The sequence below is a fragment of the Brachionichthys hirsutus genome, chromosome 10 (assembly GCF_040956055.1).
Source record: "Brachionichthys hirsutus isolate HB-005 chromosome 10, CSIRO-AGI_Bhir_v1, whole genome shotgun sequence".
NCBI lineage: Eukaryota > Metazoa > Chordata > Actinopteri > Lophiiformes > Brachionichthyidae > Brachionichthys > Brachionichthys hirsutus.
In genome coordinates, this window is record NC_090906.1 from 207,881 (window position 1) to 230,194 (window position 22,314).

General features: G+C 50.7%; 2 protein-coding genes and 1 long non-coding RNA gene across 4 annotated transcripts in view; all 3 read left to right on the top strand.

The window, feature by feature from the left end:
* The first annotated feature begins 479 nt into the window (after window positions 1-479).
* Window positions 480-16,098, top strand: sgcd (sarcoglycan, delta (dystrophin-associated glycoprotein)). Of its 2 annotated transcripts, none has more exons than XM_068745067.1 (8): window positions 480-686; window positions 4,620-4,805; window positions 6,614-6,715; window positions 10,834-10,921; window positions 11,334-11,453; window positions 12,404-12,476; window positions 13,116-13,239; window positions 14,885-16,098. In XM_068745067.1, exons 2-8 carry the CDS (start codon window positions 4,620-4,622, stop codon window positions 15,086-15,088), a joined length of 897 nt encoding a protein of 298 aa, XP_068601168.1. In that variant the 5' UTR covers window positions 480-686; the 3' UTR covers window positions 15,089-16,098. The 2 variants fall into 2 exon arrangements, with proteins under 2 accessions (XP_068601168.1, XP_068601169.1); XM_068745068.1 differs by lacking the exon at window positions 480-686 and adding an exon at window positions 4,352-4,378.
* A 1,884-nt stretch (window positions 16,099-17,982) lies between these two features.
* LOC137900903 (uncharacterized) lies at window positions 17,983-21,538 on the top strand. Its single transcript, XR_011105684.1, has 3 exons — window positions 17,983-18,381; window positions 19,105-19,188; window positions 21,411-21,538. It is a non-coding gene; the product is annotated as an uncharacterized lncRNA (long non-coding RNA).
* Window positions 21,539-21,556: 18 nt separating this feature from the next.
* uimc1 (ubiquitin interaction motif containing 1) overlaps window positions 21,557-22,314 on the top strand; it is a 12,972-nt gene continuing 12,214 nt past the window's right edge. The window contains exons 1-3 of the mRNA XM_068744195.1: window positions 21,557-21,574; window positions 21,794-22,029; window positions 22,123-22,314. The exon at window positions 22,123-22,314 is cut by the window's right edge and continues 61 nt beyond it. Of these exons, the coding sequence (XP_068600296.1) occupies window positions 21,557-21,574; window positions 21,794-22,029; window positions 22,123-22,314 (446 nt within the window). The remainder of the gene's footprint in view (window positions 21,575-21,793; window positions 22,030-22,122) is intronic.

Sequence of the window (22,314 nt, forward strand, 5' to 3'; positions counted from 1 at the left end):
TCAAACGTCTCTCTCTTCTGGAGTCACATGACTGGCGTGCACGTGTGTGGATCACGTGCACGCCCCTTAGATTCTTCTGCCAGAAACAAGCTCAGTCTGCACTAGAGGGCTCCGTGGAGGCAGGAGCAGACCTGCTCCTCCTCGTCGCTGCCTCGTTGCTAACGCTAAGCTCTGCAGCCGGTGGGCGGGGCCGGTCCCGTTAGTCGATGGAGATGAATGATTGGTGTAGGTGAGGCGGTCCGTGCTACACCTTCCCACCAGGTGTCAGACGACCGGGACCAACAGCATGACCTGTTGACAGTGCTGTTGGGGGCGGGGCGACTTTAGACGCTGGGAACACACCCACTATCAGGTCCAGAATGTTCCTGCTCATATATCACTGGAGGGGCGGGGCCCATGCTCAGAGGGAGGGGTTCTCAAGGAAGTCCCGCCTCCTGAAAGTTCATAGCATGTATCTGTGTTTCTAAATCCGGCTGGAGGCAGCTGCCGTTAACAGAGGAAAGAAGGGGCGGGGCCAGTTTGTTATTGGAACGGCTGACAGCCCAGCAGAGGGGGGAGGGCAGAGCAGCTGACGGATCGGTCGGTGAAGGCCTCACGCAGATTCTCACCAGCAACCCAAGTTTCAGCCGCCGGACGCGTCAGTTTTGAGCCCAGACGAATCGGGAGTGAAAGACACGGAAGAGACGGTGAGTCTGTTCCCGTCCGGTTTGGGGCGCCCATGGGGGGGTTTGGGGGGGGGCGGGGTTTACCTGCAGAGCATGAAGGAGGTCGGTTCAAGTGTTGAGCAGAGAAGTGAAGAAGGAAGGAAGCTTCACACCATTCTGAAATGTGCAGAAATGGGATCTTCCAAGTTTCAGCGTCTTTCCACAGTCTTCGTATGGGGGGGGGGGGTTCCCCCCCCCAGATCAGCCCAGCAACACATTTGGTTTCAATTACTGAGCTCCTCTGGGAGGTGGCTGCTAAAATAAGAAACCAGAAGCTGGACAGGCTGGAGGAGGAGGCGGAGGAGGAGGAGGAGGAGGCGGAGGAGGAGGAGCAGGAGGCGGAGGCGGAGGAGGCGGAGGAGGCGGAGGAGGAGGAGGAGGAGGAGGAGGAGGAGGAGGAGGAGGAGGAGGAGGAGGAGGAGGAGGAGGAGGAGGAGGAGGAGGAGCAGGAGGCGGAGGAGGAGGAGGCGGAGGAGCAGGAGGCGGAGGAGGAGGAGGAGGAGGAGGAGGAGGAGGAGGAGGAGGAGGAGGAGGAGGAGGAGGAGGAGAAGGAGCAGGAGGCGGAGGAGGAGGAGGCGGAGGAGCAGGAGGCGGAGGAGGAGGAGGAGGAGGAGGAGGAGGAGGCGGAGGCGGAGGAGGCGGCGGCGCGTGACTCAACACTGACGAGGGTTCTGTTTTGGGTTCCACACCTGGAAACCTGAACACGTCCTCTGAACGGGTCGATCTCTGCGAGGAAGAGGAGCGCTAACAGCTGTTAGCCGTTAGCAGCTACTGGACATTGTGTTCAATCACCTAAACGAACAGCCAATGAGACGTAACGCCTCTTCCAGCCAATCGGCCATTGCAGCGACCAATAAAGCGCGTCTGGCTGGCCGGCGTTGGAGCCGTTGGAGCCGTTGCCAGCCGTATCCGCTGGCAACGGGCCTGGGCCCTTGGTTCTGGTCCACATTGTGCCTACAAACCTCCTAGAAACAAAAACTGAAGCCGCTCAGAACCCGGTTCGGGTCAGACGTTTTTCTATCCTCTTTGGCATAAAGAGCTCCTCCTCCTCTTCAGTCTTCTGAAGAGCCTTCGGTCCCGTCCTATCGGGCGTGTCCTCCGCTGTCAGAAGCGTTCGGCTCCGGCGTTATGAGGCCGCTATTACGACACTGGAAGTGAGCAATGCTTTCTTGTCTTCAGAAGGAGACAATTAGAATCATTTTTAATCGGCACATTGGCGGGGCAGGGGTGGTGTCATGGAGTTATAGACCACTTATCTGGTGATCAATCGGTGCAATTGCTAAAGACAATGTCTTTCATCATGCCTGACCTGGCGTGGCATTTGTCCAGAGAATGTTTGCGGTGTGTTGATGCATCTTTCATTTTAAGGTCAAAGTTCTCCAGCTGCATCACAAATATCCACTACGGAGGCCCGGTGGGGTCAATAATATCTGCTCACAGGAGTCCAGCGGCAAACCGCAGGCACACAACTTTACTAACCACAACCCCAATGAACAGAAAGAAATCAATACGTAACACGTCAATGAAAGCGATTATAATGATGTGCAGATCCTGTTTAACAATGAACTTCCTACACGAGACATTTAACGTGGAAGCTGAGGAGCGAGTTCCACAGAAAAGTACACTGTCATTGAAGGTTGTTGTGTTTGCCGCTGTATTTGTTGCTGTTGTTGTCTTGTTGTGGTGTTTGCTGCTGTTAGGTTGTTGTTTGCTGATGTGGTTGTTTTATGGTGGTTGTTGTATTTGCTGTTGTATTTGTTGTTGTTGTCTCTCTGGTTGTTGTTTGCTGTTGTTGTTTCTGTGGTGGTTGTTGCTGTTGTGGCGGTTGTTGTTTGGTGTCTGGTGTTGTATTTGTTGTTGTTTCTGTGGTGGTGGTTGCTGTTGTGGCGGTTGTTGTTTGGTGTCTGCTGCTGTATTTGTTGTTGTTGTCTCTCTGGTTGTTGTTTGCTGTTGTTGTTTCTGTGGTGGTTGTTGCTGTTGTGGCGGTTGTTGTTTGGTGTCTGCTACTGTATTTGTTGTTGTTGTCTCTCTGGTTGTTGTTTGCTGTTGTTGTTTCTGTGGTGGTTGTTGCTGTTGTGGCGGTTGTTGTTTGGTGTCTGCTGCTGTATTTGTTGTTGTTTCTGTGGTGGTTGCTGTTGTGGCGGATGTTGTTTGGTGTCTGCTGTTGTATTTGTTGTTGTTGTTGCTGTGGTTGTTGGTTGCTGTTGTTGTTTCTGTGGTGGTTGTTGCTGTTGTGGCGGTTGTTTGGTGCCTGGTGTTGTATTTGTTGTTGTTTCTGTGATTGTTGCTGTTGTGGCGGTTGTTGTTTGGTGTCTGCTACTGTATTTGTTGTTGTTGTCTCTCTGGTTGTTGTTTGCTGTTGTTGTTTCTGTGGTGGTTGTTGCTGTTGTGGCGGTTGTTTGGTGTCTGGTGTTGTATTTGTTGTTGTTTCTGTGGTGGTTGCTGTTGTGGCGGATGTTGTTTGGTGTCTGCTGTTGTATTTGTTGTTGTTGTTGCTGTGGTTGTTGGTTGCTGTTGTTGTTTCTGTGGTGGTTGTTGCTGTTGTGGCAGTTGTTTGGTGTCTGGTGTTGTATTTGTTGTTGTTTCTGTGGTGGTTGCTGTTGTGGCGGATGTTGTTTGGTGTCTGCTGTTGTATTTGTTGTTGTTGTTGCTGTGGTTGTTGGTTGCTGTTGTTGTTTCTGTGGTGGTTGTTGCTGTTGTGGCGGTTGTTGTTTGGTGTTTGCTGCTGTATTTGTTGTTGTTTCTCTGGTTGTTGTTTGCTGTTGTTGTTTCTGTGGTGGTTGTTGCTGTTGTGGCGGTTGTTGTTTGGTGTCTGCTGTTGTATTTGTTGTTGTTGTTGTGGTGTTTGCTGTTGTGGCGGTTGTTGTTTGGTGTTTGCTGCTGTATTTGTTGTTGTTTCTCTGGTTGTTGTTTGCTGTTGTTGTTTCTGTGGTGGTTGTTGCTGTTGTGGCGGTTGTTGTTTGGTGTTTGCTGCTGTATTTGTTGTTGTTTCTCTGGTTGTTGTTTGCTGTTGTTGTTTCTGTGGTGGTTGTTGCTGTTGTGGCGGTTGTTGTTTGGTGTCTGCTGTTGTATTTGTTGTTGTTGTTGTTGTGGTGTTTGCTGTTGTGGCGGTTGTTGTTTGGTGTTTGCTGCTGTATTTGTTGTTTCTCTGGTTGTTGTTTGCTGTTGTTGTTTCTGTGGTGGTTGTTGCTGTTGTGGTGGTTGTTGTTTGGTGTTTGCTGCTGTATTTGTTGTTGTTTCTCTGGTTGTTGTTTGCTGTTGTTGTTTCTGTGGTGGTTGTTGCTGTTGTGGCGGTTGTTGTTTGGTGTCTGCTGTTGTATTTGTTGTTGTTGTTGTGGTGTTTGCTGTTGTGGCGGTTGTTGTTTGGTGTTTGCTGCTGTATTTGTTGTTGTTTCTCTGGTTGTTGTTTGCTGTTGTTGTTTCTGTGGTGGTTGTTGCTGTTGTGGTGGTTGTTGTTTGGTGTCTGCTGTTGTATTTGTTGTTGTTGTTGTGGTGTTTGCTGTTGTGGCGGTTGTTGTTTGGTGTTTGCTGCTGTATTTGTTGTTGTTTCTCTGGTTGTTGTTTGCTGTTGTTGTTTCTGTGGTGGTTGTTGCTGTTGTGGCGGTTGTTGTCGTTTTTTTTACTCCTCAGTAAACATTCCTGGAGAGATTAAATGGCTGCTGATGGTACAGATGGTTAAATGACATCAGCTGAGTCTCTGTTGTTCCAAAGGGGGATGGGTCTGGACCTCAGATCAGACCGGTTGCTGGATTCCATTCTACAGTTCCTGCTCAGCATCTTGGAAATCTGAACCGAGGCCATAATTGAAAAGCCAGAGAGTCTAGTGGTGCTGTTGGTCCCGGTTCTACCGGGCTGCACACGTTTGCGTCGAGATGTTTCCTCCACCCTAACCACCTCTTCTTGTTCTCCTTTCAGATGACCCAAGAACACTGCACTCATAGGAACCATGTCCAGAGCTCAGACAAACCACACGTGTACAAAGTGGGAATCTACGGCTGGAGAAAACGCTGCCTTTACTTCTTCATCCTTCTGCTGATGATCCTGATCCTGATCAATTTGGCTCTAACGATCTGGATCCTCAAGGTCATGAACTTTACCATAGTGAGTCAGCTCTACCTGTTGTTCTGTGTTAGCGCTGAACCTGAAGTCACGGTGGGATTAGATCTGGGGGCACCTCCTTCAGGATCATCTGCTGGTGTGACGCTCGACTTCCTGTGGGTTCCTCTCCACACAGCTGAAACACAGAAGCTGGTCCGCAATCAAGCGCCCCCCCCAAAAACAACAACAACAAAGGAATACCCCCCATGAACCATGAATAACTAGAAAGACAATCAGAGACTGCAGACCCCGCCTCCAAAAGACTATTGGATCTTGTGAGACAGTAAACAGGGCTTCCGGATCAGAGGGGCCAAACCTGCTCTAGCTTGCTGCTCCGGAACGTACTACAAGACTCCTTCTGGACTCTTTTTCCCATCATGCCATTCATGCCCCTCCCTCTTAAAGTGGCAGTTTACAGCACAGGCACAATTCCAGATGTAAAAATAATTCTAGAATCTGGATCCAGATCCGGATCAACGCCATTCTCGGGGAGGACCGAGCCACGGACAGAACCTTGCTTGTGGAAAAATTTAAAGTCGATTGGGTTACTAGTTTTTGAGTTATGCGCTCGGACAGACAAACAAACAGACAAACAGACAAACGCACCCAATTGCAATAGGGTAATGAAGCTCCATGGCTAAACTGTGTCTGTCCAGAATCCTGACCCGGTTCTTCAAGCTGTGCGTCTGTGTGCTGTGCTGATGAAATTATCAATACCCTCGCCGAAGAGGAGGTGAGGGTATTGCAATTGGGTGCAGGGCTTCCGGCCCCTCTGATCCGGAAGCCCTGTTTACTGTCTCACAAGATCCAATAGTCTTTTGGAGGCGGAGTCTGCAGTCTCTGATTGTCGTTTTCTAGTTGAACCTGGTTCCTTTCCACTCTGACTCAAACGTGATGTTTGTGACACACATGATGTCATCCATGTTTACTGTGACATCACATCACTGTCTTTAACAGATGAAAGAAACCAGTGTCCCTCAGCATCAGGGTTCACGTGAAGGTTGGTTGTCTGGTTGGTGTGTTGGTTGGTTGGTTGTCTGGTTGATTGGTTGTTAGGTTGGTTGGTTGGTTGTCAGATTGTCTGGTTGGTTGGTTGGTTGTTAGGTTGTCTGGTTGGTTGGTTGGTTGGTTGTCAGATTGTCTGGTTGGTTGGTTGGTTATAAGGTTGTCTGGTTGGTTGGTTGTCAGATTGTCTGGTTGGTTGGTTGTTAGGTTGTCTGGTTGGTTGGTTGGTTGTCAGGTTGTCTGGTTGGTTGGTTGTTAGGTTGTCTGGTTGGTTGGTTGGTTGTTAGGTTGGTTGGTTGTCTGGTTGTCTGGTTGGTTATAAGAATGTCTGGTTGGTTGGTTGTCAGATTGTCTGGTTGGTTGGTTGGTTGGTTGTCTGGTTGGTTGGTTGGTTATAAGATGGTTTGGTTGGTTGGTTGGTTGGTTGGTTGTTAGGTTGGTTGGTTGTCTGGTTGGTTGGTTGTTAGGTTGTCTGGTTGGTTGGTTGTCAGATTGTCTGGTTGGTTGGTTGGTTGTCTGGTTGGTTGTTAGGTTGGTTGGTTGCTTGACATTTTGCTGCTTTTACCACTGAAGACAGCCCAGCCTGTCGATACAGGCGTAACAGGATACTGGTCTGCTGGAACCCGTCATAATAAAAGACCACTGTAAATACAAAAGCAGAGGTCCAGGTAGTCTCAGAACCGGCTCCTCCTGAGGGTTAAAGGTCTGAACCTGGAGGTGGACGTGGACCGAGACTGTTTGATGAAGGACTGTGGATCAGAACCGTATTTTTAGTATGATCTAATCACCGCTTCCTGTCCCTACAGGATGGCATGGGTAACCTCAGAATCACAGAGAAGGGCCTGAAACTGGAAGGGCCCTCCGAGTTCCTGAAACCCCTCTACGCCAAAGAGATCCAGTCCAAACCAGTAAGTCACCCACAGACACACCTGAGTGGGAACACCTTCCACTCGACGGACACTTGAAGGCGAATGACCTCTGTCACAGGTGTGACAAAACACACCTGTCATTACATGTTTTACTATTTACTACTATCCAGGACCAGATCCCTCTATCCAGGACCGTATCCCTCTATCCAGGACCAGATCCCTCTATCCATGACCGTATCCCTCTATCCAGGACCAGATCCCTCTATCCAGGACCAGATTCCTCTATCCAGGACCGTATCCCTCTATCCAGGACCAGATCCCTCTATCCAGGACCGTATCCCTCTATTCAGGACCGTATCCCTCTATCCAGGACCCGATCCCTCTATCCAGGACCGTATCCCTCTATCCAGGACCAGATCCCTCTGTCCAGGACCGTATCCCTCTATCCAGGACCAGATCCCTCTATCCAGGACCGGATCCCTCTATCCAGGACCGTATCCCTCTATCCAGGACCAGATCCCTCTATCCAGGACCGTATCCCTCTATCCAGGACCAGATCCCTCTATCCAGGACCAGATCCCTCTGTCCAGGACCGTATCCCTCTATTCAGGACCAGATCCCTCTATCCAGGACCAGATCCCTCTATCCAGGACCGTATCCCTCTATCCAGGACCGTATCCCTCTATCCAGGACCGGACTCTCTATCCAGGACCGTATCCCTCTATCCAGGGCCGTATCCCTCTATCCAGGACCAGATCCCTCTATCCAGGACCGGACTCTCTATCCAGGACCGGATCCCTCTATCCAGGACCGTATCCCTCTATCCAGGACCGTATCCCTCTATCCAGGACCGTATCCCTCTATCCAGGACCAGATCCCTCTATCCATGACCGTATCCCTCTATCCAGGACCAGATCCCTCTATCCAGGACCAGATCCCTCTATCCAGGACCGTATCCCTCTATTCAGGACCGTATCCCTCTATCCAGGACCAGATCCCTCTATTCAGGACCGGATCCCTCTGTCCATGACCGTATCCCTCTATCCAGGACCGTATCCCTCTATCCAGGACCAGATCCCTCTATCCAGGACCGTATCCCTCTATTCAGGACCGTATCCCTCTATCCAGGACCGTATCCCTCTATCCAGGACCAGATCCCTCTATCCAGGACCGTATCCCTCTATCCAGGACCAGATCCCTCTATCCAGGACCGTATCCCTCTATTCAGGACCGTATCCCTCTATTCAGGACCGTATCCCTCTATCCAGGACCCGATCCCTCTATCCAGGACCGTATCCCTCTATCCAGGACCAGATCCCTCTATCCAGGACCAGATCCCTCTGTCCAGGACCGTATCCCTCTATTCAGGACCAGATCCCTCTATCCAGGACCAGATCCCTCTATCCAGGACCGTATCCCTCTATCCAGGACCGTATCCCTCTATCCAGGACCGTATCCCTCTATCCAGGACCAGATCCCTCTATCCAGGACCGGACTCTCTATCCAGGACCGGATCCCTCTATCCAGGACCGGATCCCTCTATCCAGGACCGTATCCCTCTATCCAGGAACGGATCCCTCTATCCAGGACCGGATCCCTCTATCCAGGACCGGATCCCTCTATCCAGGACCGGATCCCTCTATCCAGGACCGTATCCCTCTATTCAGGACCGTATCCCTCTATCCAGGACCGTATCCCTCTATTCAGGACCGGACTCTCTATCCAGGAAAAATGGAGAGATGGCCCCGATAAAGTGATAGGACCGCCCTCCTTTAGTAGTAATGATACCTGTGCAGGTAGTGGACCAATGGCAGCACGCTAGAGAGGAGATGGGGAGGCAGACAGAGACCATTAGAGAAGGGAAGATGGAGGACGGAGATAGAGATCAGAAAGGAGAAGGGCAAAACAAGAGGAGATCCAGGCAGGCAGAGCAGGAGGACAAATAAACAGAGGAGGAGGAGGAGGAAGAGGAGGAGGAGGCCTGATCAGACATGATAAATAATCAATACATGCAGCAGCATCTTCATTTATGCTAATGATGCTAATGATGCTAATGATGTCACACAGGAGAATCAAAGTTAGCAGCAAGCTAATGCAGCATCTAGCGGCTAAAGAGCTGCGACCAAAATGGACCAGCTCGGGTTCCGACCGGTCCAGTTTACTGACGGGATCCTCCCCGAGCCTGGAACCTGTCCAGATCCATGATCCGGATCGCCATGTGGGTCAAGGAAAGTCGTTAAAGGTCGATCGGGATGTAACTCCACAATAAATGGTCCAGGTTGATCCGGATCTTGGCTAAGGTCTAAACTCCCAGACACCAGCGGCGGTGGGTCCAGATCCAGAAGAAAACCACCAGGAGGGGATCCGTGGGAATGAGCTGCTTGGGGGAGGTCTGTGCTCTCCGAGTTAAACGTTTGGTTTTCTTTTGACCTGCCGTTAACCTGGTTAAAGTAAATCAAATCCAAATGACCTCGATGAACCGGATCGAACCCGGAAGTGTTTACGGTGAACCGGATCGAGCCTGGAAGTGTTTACGATGAACCGGATCGGACCCGGAAGTGTTTACGGTGAACCGGATCGAGCCTGGAAGTGTTTACGGTGAACCGGATCGAACCCGGAAGTGTTTACGGTGAACCGGATCGAGCCTGGAAGTGTTTACGATGAACCGGATCGAACCCGGAAGTGTTTACGGTGAACCGGATCGAGCCTGGAAGTGTTTACGATGAACCGGATCGGACCCGGAAGTGTTTAAGGTGAACCGGATCGAGCCTGGAAGTGTTTACGGTGAACCGGATCGAGCCTGGAAGTGTTTACAATGAACCGGATCGAACCCGGAAGTGTTTACGATGAACCGGATCGAACCCGGAAGTGTTTACGATGAACCGGATCGAACCCGGAAGTGTTTACGATGAACCGGATCGAACCCGGAAGTGTTTACGGTGAACCGGATCGAACCCGGAAGTGTTTACGATGAACCGGATCGAACCCGAAAGTGTTTACGATGAACCGGATCGAACCCGGAAGTGTTTACGGTGAACCGGATCGAGCCCGGAAGTGTTTACGATGAACCGGATCGAGCCTGGAAGTGTTTACGATGAACCGGATCGAACCTGGAAGTGTTTACGATGAACCGGATCGAACCCGGAAGTGTTTACGATGAACCGGATCGAACCCGGAAGTGTTTACGGTGAACCGGATCGAGCCCGGAAGTGTTTACGATGAACCGGATCGAGCCCGGAAGTGTTTACGATGAACCGGATCGAACCCGGAAGTGTTTACGATGAACCGGATCGAACCTGGAAGTGTTTACGATGAACCGGATCGAACCCGGAAGTGTTTACGGTGAACCGGATCGAACCCGGAAGTGTTTACGATGAACCGGATCAAACCCGGAAGTGTTTACGATGAACCGGATCGAACCTGGAAGTGTTTACGATGAACCGGATCGAACCTGGAAGTGTTTACGATGAACCGGATCGAACCTGGAAGTGTTTACGATGACGAACCTGGAAGTGTTTACGATGAACCGGATCGAACCCGGAAGTGTTTACGATGAACCGGATCGAACCCGGAAGTGTTTACGGTGAACCGGATCAAACCTGGAAGTGTTAACGATGAACCGGATCGAACCCGGAAGTGTTTACGGTGAACCGGATCGAACCCGGAAGTGTTTACGGTGAACCGGATCGAACCCGGAAGTGTTTACGGTGAACCGGATCGAACCTGGAAGTGTTTACGATGAACCGGATCGAACCCGGAAGTGTTTACGGTGAACCGGATCGAACCCGGAAGTGTTTACGGTGAACCGGATCAAACCTGGAAGTGTTAACGATGAACCGGATCGAACCCGGAAGTGTTTACGGTGAACCGGAATGAATTCAGGAAAGACTTCGGCTCCGGAATGCCTCCAGGGAACGTTTCTGTTCCTGCTTCTCTCTGCGTGTGAGCCGTGCTGGCGGGAGTATTATGGTCTGTTGCATTAGTGAGGAAGAGGAGGGGCAGGGGCACCGATCGGGATCGGGATCGGGATCTGGATCCAGTCGTTATGCAATGAAGGAAGCATTCCAGCTGCAGCTGGAAGGCCTCGCCTGATTGGTGGAGGTGACGGCGCACCTGGCTGGTTCCATCGATCCGATCCTGGTTCTGGTCTCTTTCAGGGCCGCCCGCTGTTCCTGCAGTCGTCCAGAAACGTGTCGGTCAACGTCGTCAACGGCAACAACCAGCTGCTGACTCAGCTGATCACAGGTGAGAACCCGTGTGTTCATGCATGTTTGATTGGGGGGGGGCGGGGCATCAGATGATCCAGCAGGTAACACATCATCGTCCGAGACGAGCTTAAAGGAACGCCGACGCTCCTCAGTCTAGTCAGGTGGGCGTGTCTACCTGCGTCCTACAGGTAAAAAGACTAAGGGTGTACAGGTAAGGAGGAGACATGGGGGTGTAGAATCATTGCTCCGCCCCTTCATCCCTGTCACATGACCAACCCTCACAGTCCTGCTAGCAAATGTAGCGGTTAGCATGTGACAAATGTAGAGGAGAGAACAGCCAGGTGTTTCCTGGAATGTCCCACCTGTCAGACCCCTCCTCTCTGGCGCCTCCTCTGTGACGCCGCCTCTCCTTCACCTCCTCCCTTTCACCTCCTCTCTGTCTCCTTCAGGATCCAGTGGATTTAAAGCACGAGGAAAGATGTTTGAAGTCAAATCGACCTCTGGGAAGCTCCTCTTCTCCGCCGATGAGAAGGAGGTGGTGGTGGGAGCCGAGAGGCTGCGGGTGATGGGTGAGTGTCGGACCCGCGCTTCTGGTCCAGAACTGCTGGTGCTGGAGGCGGTGATAATTAATAAACACACACACGCATGTCACTGCTCATTCTTCTGAAGGTCGTTGACCTTTGACCGCTGTACGACACAAACAGCCGCTGATGTCCTCCATTCATCTGCGACTCCATGTGATTGGTGGTCCTCCCGATGAGTGGGAGGGGTCTCTGTGGCCACACCCACCAGTAAATGACCCTGTGGGTCCATTACTCTTCATCATCCCAGAGTCAGAGTTCATTACTGTCACCCTCCTCATTTTCCTGACTCTTCGTTCCCTTTGAAGGTCATTTTCCTGACTCTTTGTTCCCTTTGAAGGTCATTTTCCTGACTCTTTGTTCCCTTTGAAGGTCATTTTGCTCACTCTGTTCCCTTTGAAGGTCATTTTGCTCACTCTTTATTCCCTTTGAAAGTCAATTTCCTGACTCTTCGTTCCCTTTGAAGGTCATTTTCCTGACTCTTTGTTCCCTTTGAAGGTCATTTTGCTTACTCTGTTCCCTTTGAAGGTCATTTTGCTCACTCTGTTCCCTTTGAAAGTCATTTTCCTGACTCTTCGTTCCCTTTGAAGGTCATTTTCCTGACTCTTTGTTCCCTTTGAAGGTCATTTTGCTCACTCTGTTCCCTTTGAAGGTCATTTTGCTCACTCTTTGTTCCCTTTGAAAGTCATTTTCCTGGCTCTTTGTTCCCTTTGAAAGTCATTTTCCTGACTCTTTGTTCCCTTTGAAAGTCATTTTCCTGACTCTTTGTTCCCTTTGAAGGTCGTGATTAACGGACACGTTTAACGGTAGAACACCAATGTGTGCCGATCGCCAACACACCTGCTGACTGCCGCGCTATAGATCGGTTGCATCTTAGAGATTATGTGTATTGATTGAACCCTAACCCCCCCACCTGACGATATTGTCTGTGATTTCAGGGGCTGAAGGGGCCACGTTCAGCAAATCAGTGGAGACGCCCCATGTCAGGGCGGAGCCCTTCAAAGAGCTCAGGTGAGTCGACCACACAACAACACCTGTCCATCAATACAGCCATCTTAGCAGACATGCTGCAACGTGCGGTACCACGTCACCACGCCAACACCAGATATCTATTAGTTAACTATTAGTTATCAGTCTACCAGTTATCTATTAGTTATAATCTATTAGTTATCTATTAGTTATAATCTATTAGTTATCTATTAGTTATCTATTAGTTATCATCTATTAGATCTAATCTATTAGTTATCTATTAGTTATCAGTCTACCAGTTATCTATTAGTTATCATCTATTAGTTAACTATTAGTTATCAGTCTACCAGTTATCTATTAGTTATCAGTCTACCAGTTATCTATTAGTTATCATCTATTAGTTAACTATTAGTTATCAGTCTACCAGTTATCTACCAGTGATCTAATAGATATCATCTGTTAGTTATCTATTAACTGCTCTAGCTGGGTTCTGTCTTTCCCTGCTACACCTGTAATAAACACCTTCTGATTCTGATTCTGAACTTCCTGTTTTGATCTGGCGTTATAGAAATAAAATTGCGTTGAATGGAAGCTAACTTCTGCTGCCTTCGTGTCTGGTTTCCTGTTTCCTGTGTAAAGACGGTCATGCTCATTGATCAGTGATTGGCTCTCTGCTCCCAGGCTGGAGTCTCCCACTCGTGCCCTGCTGATGGAGGCCCCCAAAGGGATCCAGATCCTGGCTGAGGCCGGAGACATCCAGGCCATCTGCAGGAACGAGCTGCGACTGGAGTCCAAAGACGGAGAGGTGGGTGGAGCTAACCGCTAACTGTAGCTGGCTTCGGTGTTCAGGTGATCCACCGGCTTCCTGATCACCTGACCAGCTGGACATTAGCCCTGTTAGCACTGAGGCTAGAAGCTTCAGGAAACGGTTTACATTACTTAAGCGGACTTTGAGCTGGACGCTAACACAGAGCTTCAACCAGACACAACGATTGGCTGTTTCCATGGCGATGCTTTTGTCATGTCAGTGAAATGATTCTCTTTGTCGTGTTGGACGAGGTGAGAAGAGACCTTTTCCTGTTGCTCCTGCTAGCTCCTGCTAGCTCCTCCACAGATCAATCGTTCTCCTGTCCAGACGTGCTGCACGTTTGTTCTAACGGCTCGATCCCACCACGACCCGCTAGCTCATTGGCTAACGGCTCGATCCCACCACGACCCGCTAGCTCATTGGCTAACGGCTCGATCCCACCACGACCCGCTAGCTCATTGGCTAACGGCTCGATCCCACCACGACCCGCTAGCTCATTGGCTAACGGCTCGATCCCACCACGACCCGCTAGCTCATTGGCTAACGGCTCGATCCCACCACGACCCGAGATCCTCGCTGGCGGACAGATGATTGCTTTTCATTTCTTCCCTCCCTCCTTTCTGCCTTTCCTGCTTCACTCGTCTGCTCCTCTTCCTCACGCTGCTCCTCTTCCTCACGCCGTTCCCCTGATCAGTCCTCACATTCATCACGTTCTGATAGATGAAAGAATTTCCCACCTTAGATGTGTTAGAATCATCGGCGGAGGATTAGGGAGAAGAAAGCGTTTAACGTTTCCCACAGCCAGTCGGAGACGGAGACGGAGACGCCGCAGGAAGGTGCCCTTGGGCTCGTCCAATTAGAAGGCACCACAGAAGAAGTCTGCAGTCAGCCTGCACCACGCCCTCCAGTGCCAGGGAGGGGCTGGAAATGAAGACTCTCAGGATTAGAAACGGGTCTTACATTTGTCTTTGTCTCTGAGGACAGGCCTCCAGGGACTTCCCGTCCCCTGTTCCCTGCAGGACGGCTGGATGTGGTCCCAGGCTAGCATCACCGTTAGCATTCGAGCATCAGAGAACCTTTAGCCCTTAGAACCATGAAAGAGCTGAGAACGCTCCATCTTAGAACTCAACCAATCAGAGGTGACGTCACCGGCAGCTGTCGTCTCATTGGTTGTTCACAGAGTGACGTTCTGATCACTGAAGCGAACATGTTCCTGCCCCTCCTTGTTCAGTGATGAGGAACCAGAACCGCTACCAGAACCGCTACCAGAACCGCTAACCGGAACCGTTACCGGAACCGTTACCGGAACCGTTACCAGAACCGTTACTGGAACCGTTACCAGAACCGCTAACCGGAACCGTTACTGGAACCGTTACCAGAACCGCTACCAGAACCGCTACCAGAACCGTTACCAGAACCGCTACCAGAACCGCTACCAGAACCGTTACCGTTACCGTTACCAGAACCGCTACCAGAACTGCTAACCGGTACCGTTACCAGAACCGTTACCAGAACCGCTACCAGAACCGCTACCAAAACCGCTGGACCTTTAGTCTTTCGGGTCGGGTTGAGACGGGACGGGTAGAAGCCTACATTGTAGAACTTCCTGTCCAGTGATGTCCTTCATGTTGTCCCCTCCCAGATCTCTCTGGACGCCCGGAGAATCCGCCTGATGCGTCTCCCCGAGGGGAAGGCGTCCTCCAGCTCCCCGTCCTCGTCCTCGTCCTCGTCCTCCGGGACCAGGCAGACGGTCTACGAGGTTTGTGTCTGCAGCAACGGGAGACTCTTCCTGTCCCAGGCCGGCACCGGGTCGACCTGCCCCATCAGCAACAGCATCTGCCTCTAGGACGGACGCCGGGGCAAACGAACCATGCTCAGGCTCCGCCCCCAATGACAGCTGACGTTTCTACCAGCATTTCAATGTTAAACGTATTTCCTTTCATGTTCTATGTTTAGGACTGAAAGCCTTTGAACCCAGAACCACACACACACACAACCCTCAGGAGCTGTTAGGGTGATCGCCATGACGATAGACCATGCCTCCTTCTGTCGTTGTTGCCATGGCAACGAGATGATGAATTGAGACATGCAAGCAGCGTTTATCGGGGGCGTGCTGGACGGGAGGGTTTAACACCTGGATGCCAGGGACCAAAATGGTGTCCAGTGACCTTTGACCTGCCTCCGACATTTACCGTGGGATGGCGTCTCGTCCGTCCGTCCATCCATCCATCCTGTGTGTCCTGCTAATGTTAGCCTCTGGGGTCGTCGGAGGTTAACGGGTCCACTGGTGTGTGTGTGTGTGTGTGTGTGGGGGGGGGGGGATTTTTAACAAACAAGCGAGTCGCTCTGTTCCAAAGGGGAACTGTGCCTTATGTCGAAGCACATCATCATCATCATCATCATCAGCGAGTCACATGATCTCTGCTCACGTGTGAATGCAAAGACCTTGAGCCCCCCCGGACGGTGGCCCCCCCTGCTGCCGTGCCTGACTCCCCAGGCCGTTGTGTCCATCAGAGGACAATGTCCAACCTGTCCATCGGCGTGTCCTCCCAAGGTCTTTGCATTCTGTCCAGGTGTGTGTACCTCCTCTGAGGGAGCGTTCGTTTTGTTCACCTGTTGAAGGAGATGATCGGATAAATACAGAAACCAATCAGGGAAAAGATTAGAGACACTTTGATCTATTATCAATATGCAAAAGTCCGAGGTTGTGTGTTCATCTGTCATGCTGCTGATCGATTGGTGATATTGATCAGCTCCTGTCCAGACCACCTGAATTTTTACACTTTGATCCTCTTCAGTCTGAAACTTCCGTTCGTTTTCAAAGATGCCAAAATAAAAGGCGTTTGCTCAAACTGACTGCCGTCATTGATCATTGATCAGAATCGGCTTGACCTCACTGGTTTACAGTTAATGATGACCTCGTGTGATAAAGCTTCACAGAGATCAACAGAACCACGGTGAGAACCACAGGAACCGATCACCTGGACCTCGTGAGAACCTGCAGGAGGTCGACCGAGGAGCCGCCGGTAAAAGCGAGGTTCACCTGTACCGGACCCTAACCCTCAGTGAGCACCACCTGTACCGGACCCAAACCCTCAGTGAGCACCACCTGTACCGGACCCTAACCCTCAGTGAGCACCACCTGTACCGGACCCTAACCCTCAGTGAGCACCACCTGTACCGGACCCTAACCCTCAGTGAGCACCACCTGTACCGGACCCTAACCCTCAGTGAGCACCACCTGTACCGGACCCTAACCCTCAGTGAGCACCACCTGTACCGGACCCTAGCCCTCAGTGAGCACCACCTGTACCGGACCCTAACCCTCAGTGAGCACCACCTGTACCGGACCCTAACCCTCAGTGAGCACCACCTGTACCGGACCCTAACCCTCAGTGAGCACCACCTGTACCGGACCCTAACCCTCAGTGAGCACCACCTGTACCGGACCCTAGCCCTCAGTGAGCACCACCTGTGCCGGACCCTAACCCTCAGTGAGCACCACCTGTACCGGACCCTAGCCCTCAGTGAGCACCACCTGTACCGGACCCTAACCCTCAGTGAGCACCACCTGTACCGGACCCTAACCCTCAGTGAGCACCACCTGTACCGGACCCTAGCCCTCAGTGAGCACCACCTGTACCGGACCCTAACCCTCAGTGAGCACCACCTGTACCGGACCCTAGCCCTCAGTGAGCACCACCTGTACCGGACCCTAACCCTCAGTGAGCACCACCTGTACCGGACCCTAGCCCTCAGTGAGCACCACCTGTACCGGACCCTAACCCTCAGTGAGCACCACCTGTACCGGACCCTAACCCTCAGTGAGCACCACCTGTGCCGGACCCTAACCCTCAGTGAGCACCACCTGTACCGGACCCTAACCCTCAGTGAGCACCACCTGTGCCGGACCCTAACCCTCAGTGAGCACCACCTGTGCCGGACCCTAACCCTCAGTGAGCACCACCTGTGCCGGACCCTAACCCTCAGTGAGCACCACCTGTGCCGGACCCTAACCCTCAGTGAGCACCACCTGTACCGGACCCTAACCCTCAGTGAGCACCACCTGTACCGGACCCTAACCCTCAGTGAGCACCACCTGTACCGGACCCTAACCCTCAGTGAGCACCACCTGTACCGGACCCTAACCCTCAGTGAGCACCACCTGTACCGGACCCTAACCCTCAGTGAGCACCACCTGTACCGGACCCTAGCCCTCAGTGAGCACCACCTGTGCCGGACCCTAACCCTCAGTGAGCACCACCTGTGCCGGACCCTAACCCTCAGTGAGCACCACCTGTGCCGGACCCTAACTTTTAACGGTGGTTAAAGTGTTATACAGTAACGTCATGAGACAGGAGTGAGTAACTCCTGAGATACTCTTCTGATAATACCATAGGACTAAATATTTTTTTTACATACATACCTAATATGGTTTCCCCAGGACAATCTATCAACTAAGATACCAATAGATTTTGTACAAGAGACTTGTTTGATTTCAATATTGTTAATTAGCAGCTTTGTGTACAGCTTAGGAAGGATTTTATTTTTGTTTTTAAAAAGTATATAATTTGATTTATTTACATTCAAGGAAAGCTTGTTCATCTGAAACCATCTTGAGGCGTATTCCAGAGTGGTATTGGCATTTTTGATTAGACATGCAAAGTTCTTCATATATTTAATAATAATAATACATTTTATTTATATAGCGCTTTTCTGAAAACTCAGACGCTTATTTATTATTATTATTATATATTTATCGAGAAGGAAATTGTGTATATGCTCGTCTGTGCTATCCATTCAAACCAATCTTATCGCAGTCCCTGAATGCATCAAAGGGATAATAACCGATGGCCTTAAATGCAGCACGTAACATGATCATTACGTAAAAGGTCACGTGATTAGTTGCCAGAAACAAAGATGGCGCCGCAATATTAAGAGAAACTGTGCGCGTTTCTAAAAGGATATTGTTCAGTATATTTTTGTTTTGTGATATTTTTGAATACATGCGTAAACAAACGCGCGAAGTGCTCTTCGACTTAATGGTCGGTTTAGGGAATGTTAGGAAAACCTAAAGCTAACGTTCGGCCGCGAAAACAACATCGAAGCGAACTAAAAGGAGCGACGCGTTGAAAAGGGGTAGGTCTCCTTTAAATACTTTAGGGGTAGGTCTCCTCCTTTAAATACTTTAGGGGTAGGTCTCCTTTAAATACTTTAGGGGTAGGTCTCCTTTAAATACTTTAGGGGTAGGTCTCCTCCTTTAAATACTTTAGGGGTAGGTCTCCTCCTTTAAATACTTTAGGGGTAGGTCTCCTTTAAATACTTTAGGGGTAGGTCTCCTCCTTTAAATACTTTAGGGGTAGGTCTCCTCCTTTAAATACTTTAGGGGTAGGTCTCCTCCTTTAAATACTTTAGGGGTAGGTCTCCTCCTTTAAATACTTTAGGGGTAGGTCTCCTTCTTTAAATACTTTAGGGGTAGGTCTCCTCCTTTAAATACTTTAGGGGTAGGTCTCCTTCTTTAAATACTTTAGGGGTAGGTCTCCTCCTTTAAATACTTTAGGGGTAGGTCTCCTCCTTTAAATACTTTAGGGGTAGGTCTCCTCCTTTAAATACTTTAGGGGTAGGTCTCCTCCTTTAAAGACTTTAGGGGTAGGTCTCCTCCTTTAAATACTTTAGGGGTAGGTCTCCTTCTTTAAATACTTTAGGGGTAGGTCTCCTCCTTTAAATACTTTAGGGGTAGGTCTCCTCCTTTAAAGACTTTAGGGGTAGGTCTCCTCCTTTAAATACTTTAGGGGTAGGTCTACTTCTTTAAATACTTTAGGGGTAGGTCTCCTCCTTTAAAGACTTTAGTCTGTGTTTTAGTTTCTGCAGGGTTTACGCTTGTTTGTTCTCGTCGTGCCGTCTCATAGGCGGATGAGAGAGGAAGAGGACACCCTTCATCATCAGGTAAATAGTTCATTCATCATTCTGGCGGGTCACGGTAGTTTCTGGAGCCTATCCCAGCTCGCTATGGGCAGCGGCAGGGTTCACCTTGCCTTGCCAGCAGGGGGCACACACGGACAGAAAACTGTTCACTCATACACGACGGACAATTTGGGGTAGCCGGTTCACCTAAATTGCATGTTTGTGGAGGTGGGAGGAAACTGGAGGAGAACCCATGCAGACACGGGGAAAGCATACAAACTCTACACAGGTGGGATTCGAACCCGTACATCTTGTTTTTGTCTCCTCCTACCTCTCTCTCTCTCTGCCTCCCTCCCTCCTTTCAAACCCAGCCGGTCAGACAGATGGCCGTCCACTGTTTAGCCTTGGGTTCTGTCCAAGGTTTCTACCTGTTAAAGGGAAGTTCTCCCTTGCTCTTGTGGGTCAGATTGGGTTCTGTCCAAGGTTTCTGCCTGTTAAAGGGAAGTTCTCCCTTGCTCTTGTGGGTCAGGTTGGGTTCTGTCCAAGGTTTCTGCCTGTTAAAGGGAAGTTCTCCCTTGCTCTTGTGGGTCAGGTTGGGTTCTGTCCAAGGTTTCTGCCTGTTAAAGGGAAGTTCTCCCTTGCTCTTGTGGGTCAGGTTGGGTTCTGTCCAAGGTTTCTGCCTGTTAAAGGGAAGTTCTCCCTTGCTCTTGTGGGTCAGGTTGGGTTCTGTCCAAGGTTTCTGCCTGTTAAAGGGAAGTTCTCCCTTGCTCTTGTGGGTCAGGTTGGGTTCTGTCCAAGGTTTCTGCCTGTTAAAGGGAAGTTCTCCCTTGCTCTTGTGGGTCAGGTTGGGTTCTGTCCAAGGTTTCTGCCTGTTAAAGGGAAGTTCTCCCTTGCTCTTGTGGGTCAGGTTGGGTTCTGTCCAAGGTTTCTGCCTGTTAAAGGGAAGTTCTCCCTTGCTCTTGTGGGTCAGGTTGGGTTCTGTCCAAGGTTTCTGCCTGTTAAAGGGAAGTTCTCCCTTGCTCTTGTGGGTCAGGTTGGGTTCTGTCCAAGGTTTCTGCCCGTTAAAGGGAAGTTCTCCCTTGCTCTTGTGGGTCAGGTTGGGTTCTGTCCAAGGTTTCTGCCCGTTAAAGGGAAGTTCTCCCTTGCTCTTGTGGGTCAGGTTGGGTTCTGTCCAAGGTTTCTGCCTGTTAAAGGGAAGTTCTCCCTTGCTCTTGTGGGTCAGGTTGGGTTCTGTCCAAGGTTTCTGCCCGTTAAAGGGAAGTTCTCCCTTGCTCTTGTGGGTCAGGTTGGGTTCTGTCCAAGGTTTCTGCCTGTTAAAGGGAAGTTCTCCCTTGCTCTTGTGGGTCAGGTTGGGTTCTGTCCAAGGTTTCTGCCTGTTAAAGGGAAGTTCTCCCTTGCTCTTGTGGGTCAGGTTGGGGTCTGTCCAAGGTTTCTGCCCGTTAAAGGGAAGTTCTCCCTTGCTCTTGTGGGTCAGGTTGGGTTCTGTCCAAGGTTTCTGCCTGTTAAAGGGAAGTTCTCCCTTGCTCTTGTGGGTCAGGTTGGGTTCTGTCCAAGGTTTCTGCCTGTTAAAGGGAAGTTCTCCCTTGCTCTTGTGGGTCAGGTTGGGTTCTGTCCAAGGTTTCTGCCTGTTAAAGGGAAGTTCTCCCTTGCTCTTGTGGGTCAGGTTGGGTTCTGTCCAAGGTTTCTGCCTGTTAAAGGGAAGTTCTCCCTTGCTCTTGTGGGTCAGGTTGGGTTCTGTCCAAGGTTTCTGCCTGTTAAAGGGAAGTTCTCCCTTGCTCTTGTGGGTCAGGTTGGGTTCTGTCCAAGGTTTCTGCCCGTTAAAGGGAAGTTCTCCCTTGCTCTTGTGGGTCAGGTTGGGTTCTGTCCAAGGTTTCTGCCTGTTAAAGGGAAGTTCTCCCTTGCTCTTGTGGGTCAGGTTGGGTTCTGTCCAAGGTTTCTGCCTGTTAAAGGGAAGTTCTCCCTTGCTCTTGTGGGTCAGGTTGGGTTCTGTCCAAGGTTTCTGCCTGTTAAAGGGAAGTTCTCCCTTGCTCTTGTGGGTCCGGTTGGGTTCTGTCTTTCCCTGCTACTCCTGTAAAGCGCCTTGAGACGACTTCCTGTTATGAGCTGGCGCTATAGAAATAAAACTGAATTGATTTGAATTACATCTACTGTAACTATGTTTTAGTTATTTATACCATTAGTACTATCATGAATACTACTGAATAAAGTCAGTAGTATGTGCTATACACAATCTGGACTTTGTACCTCTGCGTCTTCCTGTCCAGAGATGACTGAGGACGAGGCGATGGACTTGGCCCTGCGTTGGAGTGAACAGGAAGCCAGCGTCACTGCGCTCAGGAAGCAGGAAGAGGAAGAGGAAGAGGAAGAGGCCATGATGAAAGCCATTCAGGACAGCGTGAGTACACCATCAATGATCACGTATGATCACGTATGCCAATGCAGATCACTTACAGAATGAGACGTTCATCATAAAGAGCAGAGACGATGAGCGATGCAGAACTCTGAAGGACAGCTAGAGTTGACCTCTGACTTCTGCCGCGGCTGATCGATCGGACACGCCTTCATCGTTCAGACGATGAAGAATAACGACGATGAATGATGAACGATTGCTAATACGTGCGTTTGTCTTCTCTCAATCATAACTCAGAGCTCTGGCTTCCCTCTGACCGGCTACTCGGCCGAGGTCCACGTCCCCCGGCTGAGCCGGGACGTCCCCCGGCTGAGCCGGGACGTCCTGCTAACCTGCAGAACGTCGGGTTTCGTGAAGTGCTCCCAGGACAGCCCCGTACGGCCCAAGAGCCCAACGTCTCCTCAAAGTCCTGTCTCCTCTGAGCCGGGTCAGGGAGGCGATGGAGGCGATGGAGCCGGAGGACAGAGTCCTGAGTACGTGAAAAGTCCAGTATTTGGCTGTAGTACTCAGAATGGGTCTCCAAGTGGCTGCAAGCTCCAAGTCGGTGTCTGTAACTCGGGGTTCAGGTTTATTTCTCAGGAGAGTTCAGCATCATCTGTGATGTTCATGAACTGCCAACCGAAGAGCCCGGTGTTCCCAGGAAGCGCCGGCCCCCCCCCAGAAAGGTCAGCCACCTCTGAGGAAGGTCACGCTCGCTGCTCAGGTCCAGTGTCCAGAGGGACGGGACAAAAGGTTCCGGACATGCCGAAACACGCTGC